Source organism: Acipenser ruthenus, chromosome 9 (assembly GCF_902713425.1).
Source record: "Acipenser ruthenus chromosome 9, fAciRut3.2 maternal haplotype, whole genome shotgun sequence".
In the NCBI taxonomy this organism is placed as follows: Eukaryota; Metazoa; Chordata; class Actinopteri; order Acipenseriformes; family Acipenseridae; genus Acipenser; species Acipenser ruthenus.
Window position 1 is genome coordinate 41,320,828 of NC_081197.1, and position 26,301 is coordinate 41,347,128.

At 36.4% G+C, this 26,301-nt stretch overlaps 1 protein-coding gene across 3 annotated transcripts; it reads left to right on the forward strand.

Annotated features, from left to right (window-relative positions):
* The first annotated feature begins 7,271 nt into the window (after nt 1-7,271).
* On the forward strand, nt 7,272-26,069 carry tmtc4 (transmembrane O-mannosyltransferase targeting cadherins 4). Of its 3 annotated transcripts, XM_034009749.3 has the most exons (19): nt 7,316-7,420; nt 7,740-7,835; nt 8,286-8,498; nt 9,256-9,371; nt 9,864-10,080; nt 10,433-10,520; nt 11,048-11,145; nt 11,281-11,373; nt 15,838-15,999; nt 16,596-16,798; nt 18,810-18,984; nt 19,091-19,222; nt 19,992-20,071; nt 20,556-20,663; nt 20,798-20,939; nt 21,173-21,287; nt 24,196-24,308; nt 24,665-24,734; nt 25,305-26,069. In XM_034009749.3, the coding sequence occupies exons 3-19, from the start codon at nt 8,337-8,339 to the stop codon at nt 25,451-25,453; spliced, it is 2,223 nt and encodes a 740-aa protein (XP_033865640.1). In that variant the 5' UTR covers nt 7,316-7,420; nt 7,740-7,835; nt 8,286-8,336; the 3' UTR covers nt 25,454-26,069. The 3 variants fall into 3 exon arrangements, with proteins under 3 accessions (XP_033865641.1, XP_033865640.1, XP_033865639.1); XM_034009750.3 differs by lacking the exon at nt 7,740-7,835 and having other exon boundaries at nt 7,272-7,420; XM_034009748.3 differs by lacking the exon at nt 7,316-7,420 and having other exon boundaries at nt 7,427-7,835.
* The last annotated feature ends 232 nt before the right edge of the window (nt 26,070-26,301 follow it).

Here is a 26,301-nt window from a genome sequence, read left to right on the forward strand (position 1 = left end):
AGTCTTCCTCTGCATTTCTGCTGATTGGAAAAACCTTTCAGCATGTACCAAATAAACTACTATTCCCAGAAGACACTGCACGCTCATATGCCCATTGCATTGTGACATCAATAGTGTCAAAAAGTGAGTTATATTTTGAAAGTTTCATATTGTGATACCCCTTCCTTTCTCTAGGAACAAATCTAATTGTTAGGTTTTTAGTTTTTTTTTTTTTTTCTGTTAGTGTTTGTTGGAAGTTGTATTTATATTATTTTAGACCTTCCCCAGCAGTATTTGTTTATTTTTAAGGTGACCATATGGCTCCGTGTTCAGCCGGACAGTTTGGGATAGTTCAGGCTTTTCAACTCACAACCCAATTCATTTAAAGAACACAACATATTTAAGTTGTGTTCTTTAATAGCAAAATACATGGACAATCCCCGTCGTGTGGATAGCTTTATCAGTGCATAAATACTCACGCAGGCCACAGATGATGAATAAACTCTCCCCATGGCTATGTACTTCAAGGTTATGTGTAATCTATCAGTTATACTACATATGGGTTAGTAAATATTAGTTGTAACACCAGTTGGGTCTCAATTATAATAACATCGTCCGATGTACTTGTCCTTTCTATTTTATTGAACTGCTTTAAAAATCTGAATAATCGGATACCTGGGAATCTCTATTTTTTCATCAAGTCCTCACTAAAAAGGTTTGCTGTGAAGTTTAGGAAGCAGGCTATTTATCCCAGCGCTTCGGAATTGCTTACATTCGAGTGGGTAGAGGGATTTTCAGCAGTGTCTTGAATTTCAGGAACTCCTGATGCAGGGCCTGGAAGTTCTTGCAGTGGCGTTTGATTTTCCACGTGAATTCCCCACCGCTCAGTTTAATACATATAGGCTAGGATTCACCACCTAAAGGAAAAGTGTAAAACTTACTTTTGTACAAAGTGAACTTAACAGCAGAGAAGAAAAGAAATCAGGTGCCTTAAACATCACTGACAGTAAAAACAGTGGGCCTTATTTACATAAATAACATGAAACTCTTTTAGACTTTTGGACTATTTAAAAACAGTTTTAAATGTATTTCCATTCATAATGTAAGGTCTTTCAATTAAAGTTGGTGCTTGAAGTAAAGCTCTCCACATCAGTTACCTGTACAAAGATGGGGACCTGATTTAGAAAAATCTTGCACTCCGGTGCTCTGAATTGAAGAAGGTTGTATATAGCGTCTTTCTAAACTCTGAGGAACAGACAGCAAGGATGGGCACAGGGCCGTCGAGAGCCGTCATGGGCCACGGGGAAGGATTGGTATGTCCCGCCCCCCCCCCCCCCCCCCCCCATGGTACTACATTCATCCGATTTTGTAGTATACTGTAGTCTAAACCAAGCAATGATACTTGCAATCTTAGCAGTGTCTGAGGAAGAACATTTCAACTGATACAGTATTCTGATAATGGGTTTGAAGGAAACTGTCAACAGCGCATAGAAGTTTCAATATCTCAATTAAAATCTGCAGCAGGATAGTTTACTCTTTCTCAAAGTAGTTATGTTTAAGTTATTTACAGTATTCAAACTTTTTTTTTAGGTAAGTGAATAAATATATTTGTTGTACAAACGCCATGTGTAATAGTTATTCATTGGAAGCTTACTTAACATCAAATAACATACTTTTTTAGCATAAACTACATTTTAATGGTGTTGCTATACACTATTTTATTTATCCCGTGCCAAAAATAAACCACTCATCTCTGCTCTTAACTAATAGCCTGTATTGGTAAATATATTTGTATTTTAAGCAATATAACTGATCATTCTCTAATTGTGTTTACCACCAGCTGAAGAAAGTACTTTATTTATTATACATGATACAATTTTTCTAACAAACTGCTGCACCGCGTTGTTTTGAGCAAATTATAGATCTTAATAATAGAATAATTCATACTGTGGTATATATTGTGCATATTGTGCAACTTTAGGGTTCTTTTAAAGTTTTTAAAAGTCTTTAATAAAATACATAAAATTGCTTTTTGGTGTAGTAAAATATGAAATGCGAAAGTTCAAATCATTGTGTGAAAGGAAGTGTTTGACAGCCCCTGGATACACAGTCATTACACAACAGAAGCACATCGGTGTGCAGTACTGGAGTTTTTCTTTTTAATGTGGTGGTGGGAACGCAAAGGGTCTTGTGCAGGGCTAGTTGTTTTAAAATATTTTATATATATATATATATATTAAAAAAAAAAAAAAAAGTATTTTTTATAATCTCAGGTGAGCAATTGTTTCCTGCCAGAGTTCTAAAGTTCTGTGTTGCTTGTTGTGGGGGGTGCTTTAGAATTCCTTTCAGTTTGACAGCTTGCGCTAGGGTCTTGCTCTATTGCTGGTGTTAATGAGTGCATGTTTCCCATAATAACTGTCTGGCTATCAAGAACCAGACAGTTATTTTACACGTGTATTTACTGTGCTATTACTGTGTATTTACGGTGTAGCAAGAGACACTAAATGTAAAGTAAAATTAAAAATGTTAACTCAAAGTAGTATAAGAAATATGCAGAGAATCCAACATTTGGAGTGTGTATTAGCCTCATTAGGGTTATATCCATTATGACTGAGCTATCTGAAATTACAATTAAGTAGCTGCATTAATGGCAGACTTTTTGCACTGATATAGCAACTTCTAGCAACATTCCAGGTCCCGCACTCTTCGCTGATGACAAGGGACAAGTACAATTGTCTTTAAGACTAATTGGAAAGCATTCACATTCTGGATGATATGAGCAATTAAAAACAAAAGTATGAATTCATATGTTAGCATCCAGCTGTGCAAGGTTTCAATTTGATAAGCACTAATCAGCAAGCAAACAGTTACTATGTTTGCAGATTGATTAAATCTTAGTTACAGAAGTACTCTTTCTATCACTTATAGTGATCTTTTCTTTCTCTCTTGGAACCCTGGCATGGCAGCACAGGGTGGAGAGAGAACAAAAGGGTCTGGACAGGAAGTACCAGTCCTAACAAAACAAAAACAAAAAGTTATAATCAACCATTAATGTTATTTTTCAATAGCAAAATCAGAAAGCCTTTAGAGGTGGCATTTCTTAAATGGATATATGACCTTTGAGATGCTAGAATAGCTAATCTGCGGGGTAGCATCTGAAGGACAGCAGGATAGCAATTCAAGTAACCAGCTGGAGAATAATACTATTCCTGTCTCTGAATTTCCTCAAAATAAGCATTGATCCAAGCTCATTCTAAACCGAATAAAGATTTGAATGCTTATTTTACTCCATACTCACAATGTTACCATCTAGGAGTTCTCTTTTCTAAGGCCAATGTATGTTGAGTTGTCATAGTTTTCCCCAGAAACGTAAGTGGCAGTGTTATGGTCATTAACCATTGCTTAAGTTCCTGCTCTAGTTAAGTAGTACAGGATCTATGTATGCCATAGTTAAAGGGCAAGCAGCTTCATATTCTGTTGCTCCAATACTGACTTATGTCATTTTGTTTCGAAATCTGACTGCTTCAAATCTGGCTGCTTTTGTAGATTAAAATGCATTGGAAATCATATGAAAGTAAATCTGTTGGTAATGTTAAACCATTTTGCTGGAGGTGATTGGCATAGTAGTTGCTACGGTAACTTAGGTTTATAAAGCATGTGCAAGAATGTATGGGGAAGTAGAATATATATATATATATATATATATATATATATATATATAGAGAGAGAGAGAGAGAGAGAGAGAGAGAGAGAGAGAGATTCTACTTCCCCATACATTCTTGCATAGATAGATAGATAGATAGATAGATAGATAGATAGATAGATAGATAGATAGATATGCAGCTACTTGCTGTAATCGGTTTGAGCCCTGACTAAGTCAGTATCAGATTTTTCATGTGATACAATTAAAACAGGGCATCTGATGTTAAATGAAAGAAGCTAGAGGCCATTGTGATCAACACTTTACCCCTGTTTACAGAAGCAATTATTTATAAGATGTGCCTGCACAGAAATGTAAAAAGCCGAAATCAGATGTGAATCCCATTAGATCGATATTTGTTCTGCAGTACATTAAAAAAAATGCTTGATGTAGGTTATTTTACCTTGTTCAAAAAACAAATAAATAAATAAATAAAATATATACTTGTCCTGTGTCATGAAGACCATCAGAATATTGATATGAGAATAATCACATAATGTAATGATTAAGCCCAGGATTTGTTTTACTGTGTTGAAGGCATTAGTCTACTTGACTTTGTTTTTTTTTATATATATATATAAGTTTTGCCTTATATTTTGATTGAGTGTTGTGACATTTTGAATGTATTTCTGTACTTACCAGAGGTTTTTCCATCACACTGATCACCGTGCCAGCTGAGGTCTAACATCCACGTCATCCTGCAGATCTTAGTGCTCAAATCTCCCAGCAAACTGGCTCATTACAGACTCCAAAGAGGCTCTAGGTTTGTGAGACATAATTAGTCTTCTTTCATTTTGATACCATAATCATCTGTTACATGGGGGAAAATGACACTTGTCTTGGAAGATCATTTTGGTTATTTTCTTGTTTTAGTGCTTTTAATTATTTTTAAAAAATACATGATTTAAATAAATTGGTCAGATTACTGGCTTAGAAACATGTCATATGCAAGAGGCTTAATGACATTTACTGATTAAATGAGATTATGTAATGTGTTTAAAATGAGCACACATTATCAGCTACAGTAAGTCAAGATTGACTGTTCTGGACTGAATGGTATTTAAAACAATTGGCATATTTCAAAGATTAATAGGAAAGGAGGGCCTTGGTTAGAAAGGTGTAAAAGCTCTTTAATAATATTGAAATTGAATAGCTACATGTATGAATGTATGAAATTTAAGCAGATTTCTCCTTCATAACAAGCATATCTTCTTTATACCAAGCTGGTTTGCAATGTCTAATGTTTCCTTAGCTGCAGGAAGGAAATAGTGGTTTCCAGGACTTAAGAATTTAAACAAACTACACAACTGCACAGTATGGGCTCCAAGTCGTTACCCACAAATGTACATTTAAATGGATATTAGCTAATGTGCTTGTTTCCATTTGAGAAGTGTAATACCAACTCCAGAGATATTAGGGAAAGTAGAATATTAATCAAGCTTTATTTTAGCCTTCAGCAGGGTCATTTACATTTAGCTTCACAATTAACTATTTCCATAATTCAAAGCATTTATGCATTAAGTGAGGTCAGATTGAAAACATTTCTGGTAAGATTAATAGGAGATGAAAGTTCTCTAAAAATAGCCATAACCTTGAAAGCCTGTGCCCTCCAGTTACAAAATTCTACACTTTGCAAAATTTTGTTTAGAACCTCTAGATGTCTGGTGACATCCAAATCTCTGGCATGAAGGATAAAGTCAAGAAATTGAGGAAAGTGAGGAAAGGAAATGTTCAGATAAAAACACCAGAGGCCTACCACAAGATGGGTCCATAAGGCAAGAAGACCTATCAGGATGTTGACAACCCATAAACCAATTTCTTTGTAAATCTCATTAATAATATGATATAGTGACAAAGCATTTGAATGAAAAGAGATGAGCATGGGAAAACCACACGTACAACCACACACACACACACACGGAAGGTATCAGCCCTACAGCTGTTGCGGATGGGTTGGGCATGTGTGTCTTTTCCATTGGTGATGAGCTTGGATCTCTAGAGCCAACTGAGTAGGCATCCTTTTCTTTGTCCCTAGGGGGCTTGCTGGCAGACACCAGCAGCAGGGAAAAACTACAGTTCCACCCGCCCCAGCCAATCCCAGGAGATGTCTGGGAAGATTTCATGCCTAAAAGGCATTCATCTAAAATGGAATCAAGCAACAATGCTGCAGGGCTCACATCTGTGAAATGGGTGGGATAGTCTAGTGATGGCATTTACCAGTCTCATCACACGAAGGATGGCCTCCAGGGACCCTGGCTATGTGTTCATATATGCATGTGTGTCTGTGAGGTTGGGGGGTTGGGGGGTGGGTTATGTACAGCCAGTAGGATTTTGTGCTCCATTTCACTTGTCAGTGCTCTGTGAATGCTAAGATGCTGTATAATGGCTCTCTATAGAAGTCCCAGGGCAGCTGCACTAGGAGTGCTGGAAATTGGCAGGGGCTCATCTAGACAGCACATTTGTGTCTTGGAAGAGTTTTTGGGATGGCAATGTACCATAGTCCTTCAGTGGAAAAGTTATTCTACCAACAGTATCTAAAACTAGTGAATTATTTTGACCAGATCCAGTCTTGTCAAAGCCCTTATTCGATTCTGCAGTGTTAGCTACACTAACATTGTTTGCTTTTCTTATTAGCACTCCATCAAACTCAAATAATATTTGACAGACATGAAACAGCTCTACATTATAAACAGTATTCTTTTTTTATTAAAACTTTTTTTTTTTACTGTAGTGTTCCTTGTCTGTAAATGTACTCAGGACTAATACTGGAAGGCCTCATGTGTCCTGTATTAACATTGCTTGTATGGATTGCTGAGCTATAGATCATTTGGCCCTTTGCTTACGTGTGGGATGTGCACATACGGTACATCAAATGTTGCTGTTGCTTCCTGGTACTGTGCTTAAATACTTTGTTCAAGCTGACCCCAATCGTAACTGCAACAGACCATGAGACTGAAAGCAAATGTACCAGAATTTAGAAGTGTACTTGTATATGAAATGTTTCCGTGTATATCCTGGATTAACACTAAAAGAACCACATAGTTTCTCACCATGTTAAAAGGACATCCAGTAACAATTGCTCTGTTAATTGCTGTATTAAATGAATAAGGTGGATTTTAGAGCACTGCTTACCACTCCATTAATGCAATGTTTTTTTTTTGTTGTTTGTTTGTTTTTTTCTCAATCAATATACATGTACAAGACAAAACAGTCATAAGAAGTTACGAACGAGAGGTTATTCCACGTTGGCCAACTGTGTAACTAGATATATAAATAATATGCAATATGTATGCGTGTGTGTGTGTGTGTATCTATCTATATATATATATATATATATATATATATATATATATATATATGTACACATTAATAATGCATTATGTTGTTGCTTTTTTATATTTTCAATGTCGTGCAGCAAAAAGTTAAATAGTTAACAATAATGGAGTGTTTATTCCAGTCTCCTAGTGCTAATGATGTGTAATGCCCAGGGACAAAAAAAAACAAACAAAAAAAACCCCTGAGAACAGGCTTCTGCCGCTGGAATTACTGTGACACCTATTCTCGACTGGCCTCTTCTCATATTTTAAGAAAAATGTTACTAGACGCAAGACCTATTACAGCGTCGTTGACAGTGATGTTTACCTGGAAGCTTGGAGTTCTGGATAGCTGTCGGGTCACATGACGATTGTCCCCACCCCCTCTGTTCCAGTTTATTTCAACAATCTAGAAGAGTGCTGCAGTGTGAGTTACGAGTTGCGGTCTTTCGAACCCTAGCCTTCGCTAGGCGTCTTCGGTTAACCAGCACATATTCAGGACATTGAATTCGGAGAGAGCTTGTGGACTGACTGCATTAAAAAAATACGATGCATGCTTATTTTATTTGCTGAGTAATTAAATGTAACGTTGATGGCATTGTCACTTAGGCCTAGTTATTGTTTTTTGTTGTGTGTGTGTAGGGCTATACTTGTCTTAGAGGAGATTTGTATATGCGTATAAATGGCTAAATGCACATTAATAATTTATTTTTCAGTTATGTTTTCCGCTGTATTTTCAATTTCAGACATTTTGCTTGGGTCGCTTTGTCGTTTTTCAAAATAACCCAATGGAGGTTTTAACACTGAGCATTAATGTAATCCGATATGAATGAGATGTTAAGGTACGGGTTTGAGTTTGTTTTTTGTAGATTGTTATTATTTTAATGCCACGTCTTCCTCAGAGCGCTGTGCATTACATTAGTATAATAATGAAAACTCGTTTGAATTGTATACTGTATTGTTTACATATTCTTATTGAAATAAATATATTTGTGTTTGTAAACTGTACACCTTTTCTCTGAAATGTATTTAATCTATTACAATGCAGTAATCGTTGCTTAAAAACAAACAAACAAAAAAAAACTGGTTTTACTGTGAGTCGTGTTTACAGACAATGCAGAATTTCCCATCACATAGGATATGAGGCATGTTTCAACATGCACACCAGTCACCTAAAATAGGGGGGGGGGGGGGGGGGAGTAGATTTCACATGTAATTCTAGTTCCATAGAATTTTATATTCAGCATGTAACTCATACATTTTTTGATTAACGGGATATTCCTCTATTTCAGGCTTTAGATGACCATGCTTAGATTTAAGTCTGTCTGCAAACCCCCGCCACAATGGTACAGTCAGAAGTTCACTTGGACCACCATATAGCGCTGCCTCAACTCCCCAGATACCAGGCACAGATTCTTGTTGGCCTGGTTGCTTTCTTTTGTTTTGGCAATAGCTATGATGGCGACTTTGTCTTTGATGATTCTGAAGCTATTGTCAATAACAAGGTAAAACAATATTTTTTATTATGTGGCAGCCTTGAGAGAGACTGCTCTAATTATATTGCACCCCTGAGCAACATCAGTGCATCAGTATATGTATGTTAACACAAGTCACACAGTTGGTGTTAGTTGCTTATTTAAAATTCAATCAATATGTTAGTCCTCATCATATATAAAGTAAGACTACTAAGAGAGTGGGTTTCCATTAATGTGATCTGCCACCTGTGAATATAAGGCTTGAAGTTATTTGTATCCAATTCAAGAAGACTGACCTGAGGTCGCTAGCCAGATATTGCCAGCAATTAAACCATTAATTGTATTTGGAAGGGACGTTTCCGAAATGCAAGTATTATATTTACTTCAATACAAGCACTTACTGGAAATTTGAAATGACATTAACTGAATGGAAAATTCTTCAGTTGAAATGATTACTTGAGCTTTACATTACATAATGAAACTGTAACGTGAGATTGAAATAATGGAACTTAAAACGTGTTACATCTGTCAGTTAATAAAAGCTGTCAGCTATGTAGGCACAGTAAGTCACTTTCTATGCTTACTGTTAAGTGATAACTGAGCAAAGCCATTATTTTAAAGCATACATCTATAGAATGTGGCCACTCAAAAACAAAGGAAAATGACTTTTTTGAAGGTTGACATTAACGCTCATTTGCACTTTCAAATTAAAAAAGGTAACATGCTTTTAATGATTTTAACAACACTGAACCATTAGTTAACAGCAGTGTTTATTTTATAATTTCAGGACCTGAAGCCAGAAACGCCACTGAATAGCATTTGGGGAAATGATTTTTGGGGAAGTAACCTAAGCAGCAATACCAGCCACAAGTCATACCGACCGCTAACTGTACTTACCTTTAGGTAAAAGTTTTACTTTATTAAGTCCTATCATAATTCCACTATAGGGATAGTCAGTAAAATGAATGCAACCAAACAGAAGCTGCATTTCATGTTTTCCCCAAGAACTTTAATGGGTGCATTATTTCAATATGGCAGATATGACACTGTTGTTTCTGTAGTGTTCCAATTTTAAAATATCTTTTAAAGGTGTGTAATGAATTAAATGACTCCATAAATCGTACCTGCTGCTTCAGGTACGGTTTATGGAGTAATTTAATTTATTCTACACCTTTAAAAAGATATTTAAAAATTGGAAAACTACAGAAAGGACCTATAACCTGCTATAAAAATAGTAACTTGTATTAAATGCCTTCCTTTCAGATAGCATGTTATACTTAATAATGAAAGTACATGATTACCTGAAATCCAATTATTTCATTAGCTATAAACATTTAAATAGTATTTATTTTCTACTAGTGACTTATGTTGTCTATATTTTTTTTGTTTCTGCAGATTTAACTACCTCTTAGGTGGTGGATTACACCCAGTTGGATTTCATGTGCTGAACATTGCCCTTCACTGTGTTATTTCTGCATTAATGATTAATGTGTTTGCAATATTGATTGGTGGCCTGGCTTATGATGGAAAGGGAAAAAGGCTTAACCTGGCTCCCAAGGCATCCTTTCTGGCTGCTTTGCTCTTCGCTGTGCATCCAGTTCACACAGAAAGTGTAAGTAGAACCCTAGAAACACATAGCATGGTGTCCTTCCACTCTGAACCATAGGAGGGTTTTTTAAGGCAGTAATGACACATCTTCCACTTTTACTGGATCCAGAAGTTTAAATATACATTAAAGAAAAATGCACTATGTAGTATGTATGGATTGGGAATAACTAGTTACTTAAAAAAAAAAAAAAAAAAAAAAAGCTAATCATTTAAATGCATAATAGTATCACAAAAATCCAAGGCTAACTAAAGCTAAGTGTCTGGTAGGAACAGACTGACTTTCAGTAAATAGGACCCCCCCTGGAGTTTTGCAGTTTCTCCCCAGATTTGAACAGGATGTGTTTTTATTTTTAAAGGTTGCTGGGATTGTTGGCAGAGCAGATCTCTTATCTGCCCTTTTCTTTCAGTTGTCCTTAATCAGCTATTGTAAAGCTTTTTATGGAAGTAAGTACAACTTGTTGTATACACATGTTATACATTTGAATAAACCTTGAAAGACTGCTGTATCTCCACTTGGTTTCTGGACTGCAGAACTGTGACAGAAGGTAGTTCAGCTCTTGAGACTATTTTTCCATGGCTTCTAAGTCTTTGTTCGTGGAGTGGAGATATGGCTGAAAGACAGTTATAGCTGTTTTTATTACAACTTTTGTGTTCTTAGCATCTTTTTTGTTTAGAATTTGTTGAAGCTCATCTTCAGAAATCTTATGCCGTATTTGTTTCTTTCTGATGTACAGTATATGTAAAGGTTTAGCAGCGAAGCGTGAGCATGTCCAAGGTCAGATCCGTTGCTATGAAAATATACCATTGCTACGAATGATTGCTGTATTAATGCTAGAATTATGTTCCATTGTTAAGGACTTATGAGGCTATAGTGCAATATATATATATATATATATATATATATATATATATATATATATATATATATATATATATAAAATACATATACACACACTTGTTTTGTAATACAGGTAATAAAGAAGACAAGTTTTCAATACCATGGATACTTTTAAGCATTCTATGGTGTGCAGTGGCCATGCTTTGCAAAGAGCAGGGCATCACAGTGTTGGTATGTATATTATTTATATCAGGATATTCTCTGAATAAAAGGTTTAAGCAATCACTTTGAATATAGTAACCATACCTGTCGCTGTCCCATGTTTTGCAAAAATCTATTTTTTCTTTTCACTGTCTCATCCACTAGGGTGTAAATGCTTCAATTGATATTCTTATGATCTGTAAAGTCAACATCATCGAACTGAGCCAGAGGCTGCTTCATAAAGGCAAACCATCAGAAGTAAGGGTGTTTTATTAAACCTGTGTTGTTATGTTTGTTTGTGTGTAATATATATATCAAAACATTGGAGGTATTTATAGGTTTTTGACGGCATGACAACTACTTGTTATTGTTTACATTCAAATCCATGATTTATTCTTACATGATGTAATGGTGTTATATACAGCTCTGGAAAAAATTAAGAGACCACTGCAAAATTATCAGTTTCTCTGGTTTTACTATTTATAGGTATGTGTTTGGGTAAAATGAACATTTTTGTTTTATTCTATAAACTACTGACAACATTTCTCCCAAATTCCAAATAAAAATATTGTCATTTAGAGCATTTATTTGCAGAAAATGACAACTGGTCAAAATAACAAAAAAGATGCAGTGTTGTCAGACCTCGAATAATGCAAAGAAAATAAGTTCATATTCATTTTTAAACAACACAATACTAATATTTTAACTTAGGAAGAGTTCAGAAATCAATATTTGGTGGAATAACCCTGATTTTCAAGCACAGCTTTCATGCGTCTTGGCATGCTCTCCACCAGTCTTTCACATTGAGGTTGGGTGACTTTATACCACTCCTGGCGCAAAAATTCAAGCAGCTCGGCTTTGTTTGATGGCTTGCGACCATCCATCTTCCTCTTGATCACATTCCAGAGGTTTTCAATGGGGTTCAGGTCTGGAGATTGGGCTGGCCATGACAGGGTCTTGATCTGGTGGTCCTCCATCCACACCTTGATTGACCTGGCTGTGTGGCATGGAGCATTGTCCTGCTGGAAAAAACAATCCTCAGAGTTGGGGAACATTGTCAGAGCAGAAGGAAGCAAGTTTTCTTCCAGGACAACCTTGTACACTGCATCTTTTTTGTTATTTTGACCAGTTGTCATTTTCTGCAAATAAATGCTCTAAATGACAATATTTTTATTTGGAATTTGGGAGAAATGTTGTCAGTAGTTTATAGAATAAAACAAAAATGTTCATTTTACCCAAACACATACCTATAAATAGTAAAACCAGGGAAACTGATAATTTTGCAGTGGTCTCTTAATTTTTTCCAGAGCTGTATATTGTGACATCATTTTTACTTCTATCTTTGAATCTGTATTAATTCTAATTAACTTTACTTTATATAAACTTATATTTTTATTATATCCTGCAATGCTGGCACTGAGGATCAGTCTTGATTTGGCCTGCCCTGTGCATCAGCATGCACAACTTTTGAATGAATTTTGTTTATTTATTTAAATGTTATATATTTATTGAAGTTAATTGGTTCATTCTTTTCTGAGTCCCGTTGGCATAATCGTGTTCAGTCTATTTATCCATTTACTTTCTTTTATTCTTCTATATGTCGCATTGTCTAATTTTAGCTGTTCTAATACTACAAACTTTACATCGTTTATGTCATGTCCTTGACTGGTGAAGTGCTGTACTATTGGTTCATTCATTTTTTTATTTCTAATTAATGAAAGGTGGTTCTGAATTCTTTTATATAAAGTAGTTCCAGTCTCTCCAACATATTTGATTTCATCACATTTTTCACAGGCTATTCCATAAACATTGCTATTTTTACAGTAGGTATTAGTTTTTAGTGGATATGTGGTGTTATGTTTAATTATATTTTTACTTTTGTCCATGTATTTACACACTTTACATCTACTGGTGCACATGTTCGTAGAACCTATTTTGTCAATTATTCTTTTATGTTTACTGTGAACTAAAATATCACCTAAATTAGCTTCTCTTTTGAATGCTACAACTGGGGCCTTAGAAATACTTTTTTTTTTATTTTTCTGAATTATGTAGAATCCGCAAGTGTTTCCAAACTATCTTAGAAATATTGGGCAAAAGTTTAGAGTAAGTCATTACTAATGGGACTCTTTTGACCTTTTTATCTCTATTTTTATAATCTAGTAGATCATCTCTTTTTAGTTTATCCACTTTTCTTAACTCCATCTCTATAATTCTTTCTTTGTATCCTCTTTTTTTAAGATTTGTTTTTAATACATTTCTTTGTTTTACATAGTCACTTTCTTTTGAGCATAGTAATAAATGACATCAATTGCATGTTCCCTCCATCAGAAATGAGACAGTTACTTCGTAAAGTAGACAACCTTGAGAACAAAACACTAGAACATTTGAACAACAAAAAGTCAATGAAATTACACAAATTAATAGGTCAGCCGGGATTACAAAATAGAATAGGTCTAGAAAAAATTAAAATTTCAAATAATAGCAAATCCGAGAATATGGAAAACACTGCTGAAATAATTTCGAATAGAATGCTTGAGCAATGCGAGTATAAGACGACTACAACATAGTTCAAATAGAGAAGGACGGGAACTGTTTCTTTAGATGTTTAGGTGTGGTTTTATATGGTTCACAAAATGACCATCGAAAAATTAGACATAATGTAATAGAACTAATGGAAAGCAATATAAAACAATATGAAATGTACATCGACTCAGTGACCCATATTGAAAAAATGAAATTAAGTGACGGGAGTATAGATTCTTGGGCTACAGAGGCAGAAGTTCTGGCCCATACACGTATACATAGACTTAAAGAATAAGGACTGTTTTAAATATGAAGGCACAATAGAAGCTATTAAAAATAAGAACGATCCAATTAATCTTTAGTACAACAATAACCATTTCTCAGTTATTGTATTTAAAGACAATGAAACCGGAAGAAAATCTGAATACTGTGGCATAATTAAGAAAGATAATCAAAATAATTCTAAAACAGTAAAAATAAAGCAGGTTAAAGTAAATAATAAAATGCAAAATAGAGAATTAAACATGACTAAGACAGAGAATTCAAAACAGAAAGATAGGAGACCCAAAAATAGAAATGGTACCAAATACACAAAAGATAAGACAGAAGTCATAGTATTTAATTTATCAAGTAAAACTTTAACCACATCCCAAAAAGCAGTACTGAGTAAAGGACTTAAGTTTATACCGACTAAAAGATACATCGATAAAGATAAACTGGCCACTGAATTAAAGGAGTGGGAGAGACGCATGAGATTAGCTGAATATTTTTTCAATGAAAATATCTCAGATTCAGAGGGTAATTATGAGCATGGGATTAAGGTTAATAGTACACGCACATGGACTCCTCTGGGTGGAAGAGATAAATGGTTAGATATGTATATTGAAGTAGTTAAACAAGAAATAATAGTAGGACTAAAGAAAAGATGTAAACTTAATTTAAACAATATTTAAGAACAAGCTATGACTGAGTTGTTAAATGATGATGATATAATGATAAGACCAAATGATAAAGGCTCAGGAATAGTGATAATGAACACAGATGACTATATGAAATCTGTAGAATGTGAATTAAATAATACAGATACATATGAAGAAGTTAAAAGCAATAAGATCAATAAATCGGTAAAAGAGGTTAAGGAAATTGCGTTAAGACTATACAATAAAGGAATTATATCAAACGAATTAAAAAAATACATGCAGCCACATAATGCAAGAACAGGCCTAGCAAGAAGAAATCCTAAAATGCACAACGAAAATCACCCTATGCGAATGATAGTCAGTACAATTGCAACACACATAATAGTTGAGCTAGCAGAAAAACAACTTAGGTCGCACGTTAAGAAATTACCAAGCTATGTTAAGGATACAACCCGATTTTTAAAAAGACTTGAATCACTAAAACACAACCTTCCAGAGAATACAATTTTATTTTGCATGGATGTAAAATCCTTGTACCCAAGTGTCCCTCGTAAAGAATCTTTAGAAGCTTGTCAAAAAGCACTAGATAATAGACTAGATAAATCAATACCAACAGCAGAGGTGCTGAACATGATCAACGTAGTTTTAGAAAACAGTTATTTTACATTTGTTAATAAGAATTACAAACAAAACGATGGTACCCAATAGGACCTAAATTAGGAATGCATTTTGCCAGTACATACATGGGGAAATGGGAAGAACAATTACTTAGAAAATCGGAAAGAGAACCTTTAGAATACATTCGGTTTGTAGATGATATTTTTGTGGTTTGGACACATGGAGAAGAAACTCTTTTCCAGTTTCATAAAATGGCAAATGAAATACACAGTAATATTAAGGTGGACCTTCGATGGACAAGAAAAGAAATAGAATTTTTATAGTAAAACTTGAAGAAGGTTCAATTGAGACTGACCTCTTCTGTAAACCTACTGACATGCACCAGTATTTACACATGTCCTACAATGTATGGAATATGTATTTTTTAGGCTAAATGACAAATGTTAAACTGAGAAGATATGTGACTACAAAATATGGTAACATCATTTCCAACAATTATTTTAACAAATACAAAGGTAGCAAAGGTTAACAAAGGTAGAATATACATGTATCATAAATACCAGTTTTATAGATTTCATTATTTAAATAGGAATAATAGTAGAGATATGTTACATCATTGCAAATGTGTTCCATCTCCATCCTGCTTTGTTTTCTGCAGAATAATAAATTATTAAAAAGAGGATTCCTCACAAGAATGGGACTTCTAACACTTGGAGGATCAAGCCTGCTGTATATCAGGTGGAGGATCATGGGTACTGGACCCCCTGCCTTTACTGAAGTAGATAACCCAGCCTCCTTTGCAGACAGTATACTTGAGCGAGTAAGTGTGAAAGGGGGAGGGAGGGGATCTTTGCTTTAAAGTGAAATTATATACCAAAGTATTTTGACATTCAAGGTATCCCAATGACCCAATGGATTTATTATTCCCATCACTTTTGCTGCATTTCAAACAGCAAATAACAAACAGCCTAGGAAATGCTAGCATGTCCACAGATTGATGGAATTCTGATTGTGAGCGACAGTGGATTTGTTCTGTATGTTTGTATATTTAAAATGTCTGTTCAGGTTCTGTTTCATAAAATAGGACTTGAATGTAGAATGAATTAGTCTCTGTGTTGTGATTAGTTAGCATTAGTTTAGACATTTATATTGATTTCAAAATGATAGATTTTTTTAAATCTGGCTGGGGATCAAAACCATAACCTCAGGCATAATGCTAACTAGTTAGGCATTTAGATACTGCATGTACACTGACAAGATAATATCACAATTTTTTTTTTTAGCTGAATTACAACCATGCCATGGAATAGGTATTTTGTCAAAATAGGCTTTAGGCTATTATTTGAAATTCTTCAGTTTTGCTTTTAGATTTGTGCACTTTCATATTCAATAACCCATGTTGTCTTTGATTGGCAGACTGTGAACTATAATTACTACTACTCTCTGAATGCATGGCTGCTGCTGTGTCCCTGGTGGCTGTGTTTTGATTGGTCAATGGGCTGTGTACCACTTATTAAATCAGTCGGTGACTGCAGAATAATCTCGTTGGTGGTTCTCTGGATCTGCTTGATTGGCTTAATAAGACAAGCTTTATGCTCAGAGGACAGCCATAAAAGAAGGTAAGGGATGAGGTTGGTTTTGCAGATATAGCATGTGATCAAGATTGCAGGAGGAGGCCAGCTTCATAATGTACCTGAGAGCAAATAAATCTGGTGCAGCAAGGGAGAGATTATAAATCATTAGGTCCCTTTTCTGCCAATCAAAACCCAGTTTCCTGAAGATTCCAGTACATGTCTTACTGTAAACTACTCATCCCTTTTACGTTACTCTCTCAATGCAAAGTATTAAGCATAATATAATATATATATACAGTACTGTGCAAAAGTTTTAGGCAGGTGTGAAAAAATGCTGTAAAGTAAGAATGCTTTCAAAAATAGACATGTTAATAGTTTATATTTATCAATTAACAAAATGCAAAGTGAGTGAACAGAAGAAAAATCTACATCAAATCAATATTTGGTGTGACCACCCTTTGCCTTCAAAACAGCATCAGTTCTTCTAGGTACACTTGCACACAGTTTTTGAAGGAACTCGGCAGGTAGGTTGGCCCAAACATCTTGGAGAACTAACCACAGTTCTTCTGTGGATTTAGGCAGCCTCAGTTGCTTCTCTCTCTTCATGTAATCCCAGACAGACTCGATGATGTTGAGATCAGGGCTCTGTGGGGGCCATACCATCACTTCCAGAACTCCTTGTTCTTCTTTACGCTGAAGATAGTTCTTAATGACTTTCGCTGTATGTTTGGGGTCGTTGTCATGCTGCAGAATAAATTTGGGGCCAATCAGATGCCTCCCTGATGGTATTTCATAATGGATAAGTATCTGCCTGTACTTCTCAGCATTGAGGAGACCATTAATTCTGACCAAATCCCCAACTCCATTTGCAGAAATGCAGCCCCAAACTTGCAAGGAACCTCCACCATGCTTCACTGTTGCCTGCAGACACTCATTCGTGTACCGCTGTCCAGCCCTTCGGCGAACAAACTGCCTTCTGCTACAGCCAAATATTTCAAATTTTGACTCATCAGTCCAGAGCACCTGCTGCCATTTTTCTGCACCCCAGTTCCTGTGTTTTCGTGCATAGTTGAGTCGCTTGGCCTTGTTTCCACGTTGGAGGTGTGGCTTTTTGGCCGCAAGTCTTCCATGAAGGCCACTTCTGACCAGACTTCTCCGGACAGTAGATGGGTGTACCAGGGTCCCACTGTTTTCTGCCAATTCTGAGCTGATGGCACTGCTGGACATCTTCCGATTGCGAAGGGAAGTAAGCATGATGTGTCTTTCATCTGCTGCAGTAAGTTTCCTTGGCCGACCACTGCGTCTACGGTCCTCAACGTTGCCCATTTCTTTGTGCTTCTTCAAAAGAGCTTGGACAGCACATCTGGAAACCCCTGTCTGCCTTGAAATTTCTGCCTGGGAGAGACCTTGCTGATGCAGTATAACTACCTTGTGTCTTGTTGCTGTGCTCAGTCTTGCCATGGTGTATGACTTTTGACAGTAAACTGTCTTCAGCAACCTCACCTTGTTAGCTGAGTTTGGCTGTTCCTCACCCAGTTTTATTCCTCCTACACAGCTGTTTCTGTTTCAGTTAATGATTGTGTTTCAACCTACATATTGAATTGATGATCATTAGTACCTGTTTGGTATAATTGTTTAATCATACACCTGACTATATGCCTACAAAATCCCTGACTTTGTGCAAGTGTACCTAGAAGAATTGATGCTGTTTTGAAATCAAAGGGTGGTCACACCAAATATGGATTTGATTTAGATTTTTCTTCTGTTCACTCACTTTGCATTTAGTTAATTGATAAATATAATCTATTAATATGTCTATTTTTGAAAGCATTCTTACTTTACAGCATTTTTCCAAACCTGCCTAAAACTTTTGCACAGTACTATATATATATATATATTCATTCATTCTCTTTTTTAATATACAGTAGAAGTTTAGTGCTTTTCCACTCTTTGTCACATAACACTGATGTAATAACTTTTTTGCATCTTTGAATAATCGCAGCCTTGTGTTTTCTAACAAGTCATTTTAAAGTTGCTTATTTGCTACTCTTTACAGAACGATCACATTTGGACTTGTACTGCTGGTCATCCCCTTTCTTCCTGCAAGCAACTTGTTTTTCCGTGTGGGGTTTGTTATAGCGGAGCGAGTCCTTTACCTTTCAAGCGCAGGATACTGTATAATTGTTACACATGGAATCAGCGGTTTGTGCTACCAGTTCAAGAACTACAAGGTAGCTATATCATTACTGGACTGTATTTCTACTACAGAAACCCAGTATAATAATTATTTTTCCCCCTTGATTTTACCAGTGCTTTTTCCTCTTACCCCCTATTTAGAAAGTCCTGTGTGCTGGAGTCCTGGCTCTCTTATGTGTGAATGTGATTCGCTGCATTCTTCGCAGTAGCCAGTGGAGGTCTGAAGAGCAGCTGTTCAAAAGTGCTCTCTCTGTGTGTCCCCTTAATGCGAAAGTAAGCAGAACCTACTGTAACTCTCCCCTATAAGGAAGGCTTAGCGGTGGAACTCATACTCTAGGCTAAGTAGTTGTACATAATAGAATCTGGGCATATACAGGGTGGAAGAACCTGTCTGCATCACGCAGTTTAGTTTGATTTATTGTATTCATACAATGTATTGTTTAATCCATGGTAATCTAGGGATTTTTCTGATAGTTTGTATTTGATGTCAGTAGAACACTTGTTTTACTTTTCATATCTGTAAGATCATTATAGTCCTTTTATAATAGATAAAAGTTCTAAGGATCGCAGTGTATCCAGATTACGCTCCCTCCTGCAACAGTGCTGTTTTTCTCATTTCAATCAGAACACCAACATTGTTGCAGGAGAGAGCATGAACTTGATACACTGCGATGTTTAGATGAAAAAATCACTTTCACTTGGTAAATATATCCAAGTAAAAGTTGTTCCTCAGTATTTACCTAGGAAGAAAAAAACTATCAAAACTATCAGGAATATGTTGAAAAAAAATTGCTGCTGATGTGGACACCACGGGATACAGCAAAGTAATGTCTTTCTTGTTAACTCTGCTATAGCTATAATCTAGAGTTTATCTATGTACATATTCATGTTATTTTATACACTGCAACCCAAGCTGTCCCAATACTTGTTGGAGACTATATGTGTTTGCTCAAATGTTAGATCTGGAGTTATGTTTGTCTAAAGGCAATGGTTTACATAAGCCCCCACAGAATGTCCACCTGTAATACAGTGTTTTTTACAGGTTCATTACAATGTTGGCAAAAACCTAGCAGACCAGGGCAATCAAACATCTGCAATCAAATACTACAGAGAAGCTGTGAGGTACACTTCATGAAACATTCAAATGTTTAAGATTTAATACACAAATCTATATACTTATTGATGGACCATGTATAATTATAAAAGTAGCCTAGAGCATGTCCCTAAAGGATGTTAAGTATTAATGGTGTTACATATGCATTCGTAACAAAGGGCATGGTTTGGGAATTTCATCTTTTTAATTGTTTTGACATATCCATACCCCGTTCCCTCAGTATATTATGCATTTTATCATTGTACAAACCCCTCAAATGCACATGTTATCATTTAAAACAATTTCTTCTCTGAAAAGACAACTATTATTAACAAAACACATTTTGATATTCATGAAACTGCTCTAGAGTGGCGTTTACTGAGAAAGACAATATTTATTTTATTCATAAAAACACAGACACTGTAGGGCCCACTGTGTCATAACGTCATTGCTTTCTGCTGAAATAATTTTCTTACCCTTTTTATTTTGAACTAAAAACATCTCCCCCTTTAGGTTAAATCCTCAGTATGTTCATGCGATGAACAATCTCGGAAACATCTTAAAAGAAAGGAATGAGTTGCTTGAAGCTGAGCAATTGCTCTCCAGAGCTGTGCAAATACAGTAGGTGGCAATTATTTTTAACTAAACTGCAAAAGTGTATTTTTTATATTACTAATTTTAACAGTTCTTATTACAAGATGCATGTAGACTTGGTGGAAAGTGGTTTGTGATTGATAAGTACTTTTTTGTCAAAGGCCTGACTTTGCTGCTGCCTGGATGAATCTGGGCATTGTACAAAACAGCTTAAAAAAGTTTGAGGAAGCTGAAAACAGCTACTGGAATGCGATCAAATTCAGAAAAAAATATCCTGACTGCTACTACAATCTTGGGCGCCTAGTAAGTAGAGTATGCCTAGATGGGAGGGGGGTGGGGGGTGGAGAAATTTATGGACATGCTTTTTATATATGTTCAACTCAATCACTTGTTTAGTACCTAAAATATTGACCACTGAGTAAATTCTAGTTTTTACACTTACATTATACTAGTTAACTAGCTAATAATATGTTAAGTCTGGCAATTATCCTGTATATCTTTTTTTGTATTGTCACTATAAAAGAGTATGTTTTCAGTATGCAGACTTGAACCGGCATGTGGATGCTCTCAATGCTTGGAGAAATGCAACAGTTCTGAAACCTGATCACAGTCTAGCTTGGAACAACATGGTTATACTCTTAGATAATACAGGTACCTTGCATGTTACAATACAGTTTTAACACTGGCAAAGTGTTATTATTTTACATTTCTGTGAAGGTGGTACATTCTGATTTAGTAAGACAAGATGCAAATAGCGAATATTATTATTATTATTATTATTATTATTATTATTATTTGTATTTATTTCTTAGCAGATGCCCTTACCCAGGGCGACTTACAGTTGTATACAAAAAATACATATCAAGAATTACAGTACAAGCAAGATACAAAATACAATGACTTCAGTCTTAATAAGAGCAAATTACAAAACACAGTACGATTTGATATCGGGGCAGTTCAAGAGCAGGTAAGTGTTGATAGTTACATCAGGGTTAGATATGAGTGCAAGTGAAATACAAGATACTACAGATTGGGTTAAGTGCAGGATTTAAATACAGTAAAATAGGGAGGCGATAAGTGCAAGTTAAAGTGCATTAAAGGCAGAGTGCTATATTGTCCAGAAGGGAAGTTTTACAGGTGTTGTCTGAAGAGGTGCTGTCTTCAGGAGGTGCCGGATGGTGGTCAGGGACTGGGCAGTCCTGACATCTGTAGGAAGGTCGTTTCACCATTGCGGGGCGAGGGTGGCGAAGGAGCGTGCTCGGAAGTCAGGGGAGCGTAGCGGAGGTATAGCCAGTCTTCTAGTGCAGGAGGAGTGGAGAGGCCGGGTGGGGGTGTAGGGAGAGATGAGGGTCTGGAGGTAGCTGGGTGCAGTCTGGTCAAGGCATCAGTAGGCGAGTATAAGAGTCTTGAACTGGATGCGAGCGGTGATCGGGAGCCAGTGGAGTAGTGTGGGAGAAGCGAGGCAGAGAAGAACACCAGGCGAGCAGCAGAGTTCTGGATGAGCTGGAGCAGACGGGTGGCGGACGCAGGGAGGCCGGCCAGGAGGGAGTTGCAGTAGTCTAGGCAGGAGAGTACCAGGGCCTGGACGAGGAGTTGCGTGGAGTAGTTGGTGAGGAAAAGTCGGATTCTTCGTATGTTGCTCAGTAAGAAACGGCAGGTGCGTGCTAGAGTGGAGATGTGCTGGGAGTAGGAGAGGCAGGAGTCCAGGGTTACGCTGAGGTTCTTGGCAGAGGAGGAGGAGGGAGAGAGCGTGGTAGATTCCAGAGGAATGGAGATAGAGAGATCAGAGGAGGGGGAAGATGAGGATGGGAAGAAAAGGAGGTCAGATTTAGAGAGGTTGAGTTTGAGGTGATGCAAGTGCATGCAGGAGGAGGTAGCAGACAGGTAGGGAGGGGATATAAGGGAGGGGATGGTGGGGTCAGAGGGGGGGAAGGAGAGGAAGATCTGAGCATCATCAGCATAGAAATGGTATGAGAAACCATAGGCTGTGATGAGGGGTCCAGGGAGCGGGTGTAGAGAGAGATTAAGAGAGGACCCAAGACTGATCCTTGGGGGACTCCTGTTGAGAGAGGGTGATGTGTGGAGGTTGATCCACGCCAGGTTACCTGGTAGGCGCGGTCAGAGAGGTAGGAGGAAACCAGGCCAGAGCATTGCCAGAGATTCCCAGGTCAGCGAGAGAGGATAGGAGAATAGAGTGATTGACAGTGTCAAAGGCAGCAGAGAGATCGAGGAGAATTAGGACAGAGGAGAGAGGCAGCTCGGGCAGAGTTTAGCGAGTTAGTGACAGACAGGAGAGCAGTTTCAGTAGAGTGAGCAGAGTGGAAACCAGATTGGAGAGAGTGGTTAGACAGGAAAGCAGAGAGCTGGTGGTGTACTGCCCGCTTGAGGGTTTTAGAGAGAAAGAGTAAGAGGGAGACAGGACGGTAGTTCTGGAGGGAGGTGGGGTCAAGGGTAGGTTATTTGGAGGCAAGAATCAGCAATGCTTGAAATTTATGTATTAAAAGCTTTGAATGTAGTTTTAAAGGGAATCTTCCCTGTAGTGTGGAGAATGGCATGATTCTGACACAGCAGTGTTTACTTTCCAAAACATTACCAGGGTAGGTCCATTGTCCCCGGAGTGACTTAGCATTATCCTTATTATACAGTCAATTTGGCCAACGGAAGTTGTTTTTCCACCTGGATTTTCACCCTTATGTGTTATTTTACAGAAACTTCTCTAAATCAGCTAGAGTAGCAGAAGCATGCATATCTGGCTCCCAGTGAAGAGGTGGAAAGTAGGTTTCAAGCAAACTAAAATGCCTTTCAAAGTCTAGTCTTCTTTGTGATAAAGTAAAATTCACAGACAAAACGATGCGAGAATGTACAGTAGTTTAACAGACATCAGAGTTATATTCAATAGAACCTGATTGCAGGACACTTGTAAATCACTTATGCTCTTGACTGTAGCAGTGTGATATGCTGAGGGGTGGTTGGTTCCATGGCACTACACATTTTTGACATTCAGATCAATAAATCAGAAACCCGTGTTCTGCGCTCTAATTAGGAAACTAAACCATTCCTGTGTGTGTAGAGAAGAACGCTTCTAGCCTACCTACTGTTTTACGTTTTTATTGTGGTTAGAATGTATTCATCAGTTACTGTCTGAGCTAGAAGACTCATCGTACATCATTAGAATCATATGAGTTTTGGTAAATTTCTGAAATGTATGTAAACTTGTTACAAGAATGAATTCCATGTACTGAGAATGTTTGTCAATACTGTTGCCTGATTAGCTGAGACATCAAAGGCTATACCTTTCACTATGCATTGTTTTTGTATTTTAACAAGGTATTATTTATTTATTTCTTTCTTTCTTTCTTTCTTTCTTTCTTTCTTAGCAGACACCCTTACCCAGTTGTATACAAAATAAAATACATATCAAAAATTACAGTACAATTAAGAGCAATATACAAAATACAGTGACTTCAGTCCTAATAAGAGTAATCCAGTAAAATAGGGAGCAGATAAGTGCAAGTTAAAGTGTATATCATGGGAACTACTTTTTTTTATTCTCATGAAGGTAACTTAGCCCAAGCTGAGATGATTGGCAAGGAATCCTTAAAACTACTTCCTAAGGATCACACCATCATGTTTTCCTTAGCCAACGTGCTTGGGAAATTGCAGAAATACAAGGTATTGTGTATAAACTAGATTACAGTATTCTGATCATCTGAATATCCTAAAAAAATAATATTAACTGTGCCCAAGACCTTATGTAACTTAAATTCTACATGGTAGTATTATTTGTAGTGGTTCTTTGGTTTACATTAGTTGCATTAGCCGTTGAGTAACATTATCTTCATTATCAAGTTGTATTTAAAACAAACTAACTATTCATAGGGTAAAGACTACATTGTCCATTTATAAAAGACCAGAGCATAGATACAAATTTCTTGTGTTGTGTTTTGACACTGTTAGGAGCACTGAAATGTGTGACTAGTATATAATAACGTGTTTTTTTTTTTTTATTTGTTTTTTTTTGTATTAAGGAGTCTGAAGGTTTGTTTCTTACTGCACTGAAAATCAACCCCCATATAGCCAGTTACCACGGTAATTTAGGTAAGCCAATTCTTCAGCCACGTCACTATGTCAGTAAATTAACAAAATGTTTTGCTTTTCCTAATTTTCAAGGCAGTGTTTGTGCATTTGCAAGCTTTTGGTATGTAAATCGGTCATGGTAAAGTGGTTGTAGTGGATAACTACACACTCCAGGTAAAATGACCAAGGAAGTGCAAGACTACCAGCAGTGGAGCTGCCATCAGAAAAAGGGTATTGCCAGTATCAGTGCATAACTGAATTTACAATACAATATGTACTGGATCTAATATAACATTCAGAAAGCTTTCAATTTAATGTATAGACCATTGTATTTTGATTTCGGGAATATGGATTTCCTTTATGAAAGACCAAATCAAGGAAACACCCAACTGAAGAAAGAAAAACATCTACACAAATATCTTTTTATGGTATGAAGTGAATATTGAGCAAAGGATTTATTTGAGAAGTGTAACATGTTTTGCTATGAAATACACACTGCTTTGACTGTTTGTATTACTTTCCGTCTTGCTGGTATAGTATTGGATTGATGTCAGATATATAGCCAATAGTAACCCTCTTATGATGTTACAGCTGTGCTCTACCATCGCTGGGGAAAACTTGACTTGGCCAAGAAACACTATGAGCTCTCTTTAAAACTTGACCCTATGGCACCAGGGACCAAAGAGAACTACAACATGCTAAGACGCAAACTGGAACAGCTGCAGAAGGGCAATGCTTGATAACACAATCCCACACAACTAATGCATGACGCAAATACTTCATTTGAGCTTTTTTACTGTCTGTGAAGTTGTCATTCTTAAAGAGAACAATAAAAGAAAAAAATATAACGCTTAAAATTATGTCTACTTAAATTCCACAGCTGTATTGAATGATGAATGACAATAAAAACAGGAACAAAACTCCTTACATTGTCTCTGTAGCTACTTTGTAACAATCCACACATAAGCCACACGTGCCTTTATTTCATTAATGGGGTTATAAAGTTTGTTGGGGAGAGAAACAAATCATTTTCACCATGTATTGCACACAGATAAAAATTTTAAGAAATTAATTGGGATGTTCTTTAAATCTTTGAGAGTTTAAAATTATTTATTTGGGGTTTTTAAAAATGAGGAACAGAAGTTCTCTGATTTGCTATTGTAATTCTCCATCTAAGTCACACTAACAGCTAACTCACTGGTCAATATGGGACCAGTCAGTGTTTAGAACATTATATCTGATCAAAACAAAAGATCCATGAAATGTATCAAATTTGAAACACATCCATATTGATAACGTGTTGTACTATTTCTTGTTATTAAATGCAAGCACAATTTGATCGACAACTTGATTATGCACCTGTGGTATCAGTGATTTATTAATTGGACTTATTTTCTACAGCATAAGGATGACCTTTCAGGTGTAACCTGTCATTTACAGAAGTAGCATGCTGGGTCACAGTGTGGAACTCCATATGATGGCTGACTGCCACATAGATTATATATTGATTCTTTACACAATTATTGTTTTTATCTCTTGCTTTAAAAAAAAATAATAATAAAATAATCGTGTAATGTTTTTTTTTTTT

What these genes read in the sequence shown, in the direction of transcription:
- tmtc4 (XM_034009750.3), top strand. Translation starts at nt 8,337, where the DNA reads ATGGTACAGTCAGAAGTTCACTTGGACCACCATATAGCGCTGCCTCAA. An exon ending in GAGGACAGCCATAAAAGAAG is followed by an intron (nt 16,799 to 18,809) that starts GTAAGGGATGAG and finishes TACTCTTTACAG; the next exon opens with AACGATCACATTTGGACTTG. An exon ending in ACTACAATCTTGGGCGCCTA is followed by an intron (nt 20,940 to 21,172) that starts GTAAGTAGAGTA and finishes GTATGTTTTCAG; the next exon opens with TATGCAGACTTGAACCGGCA.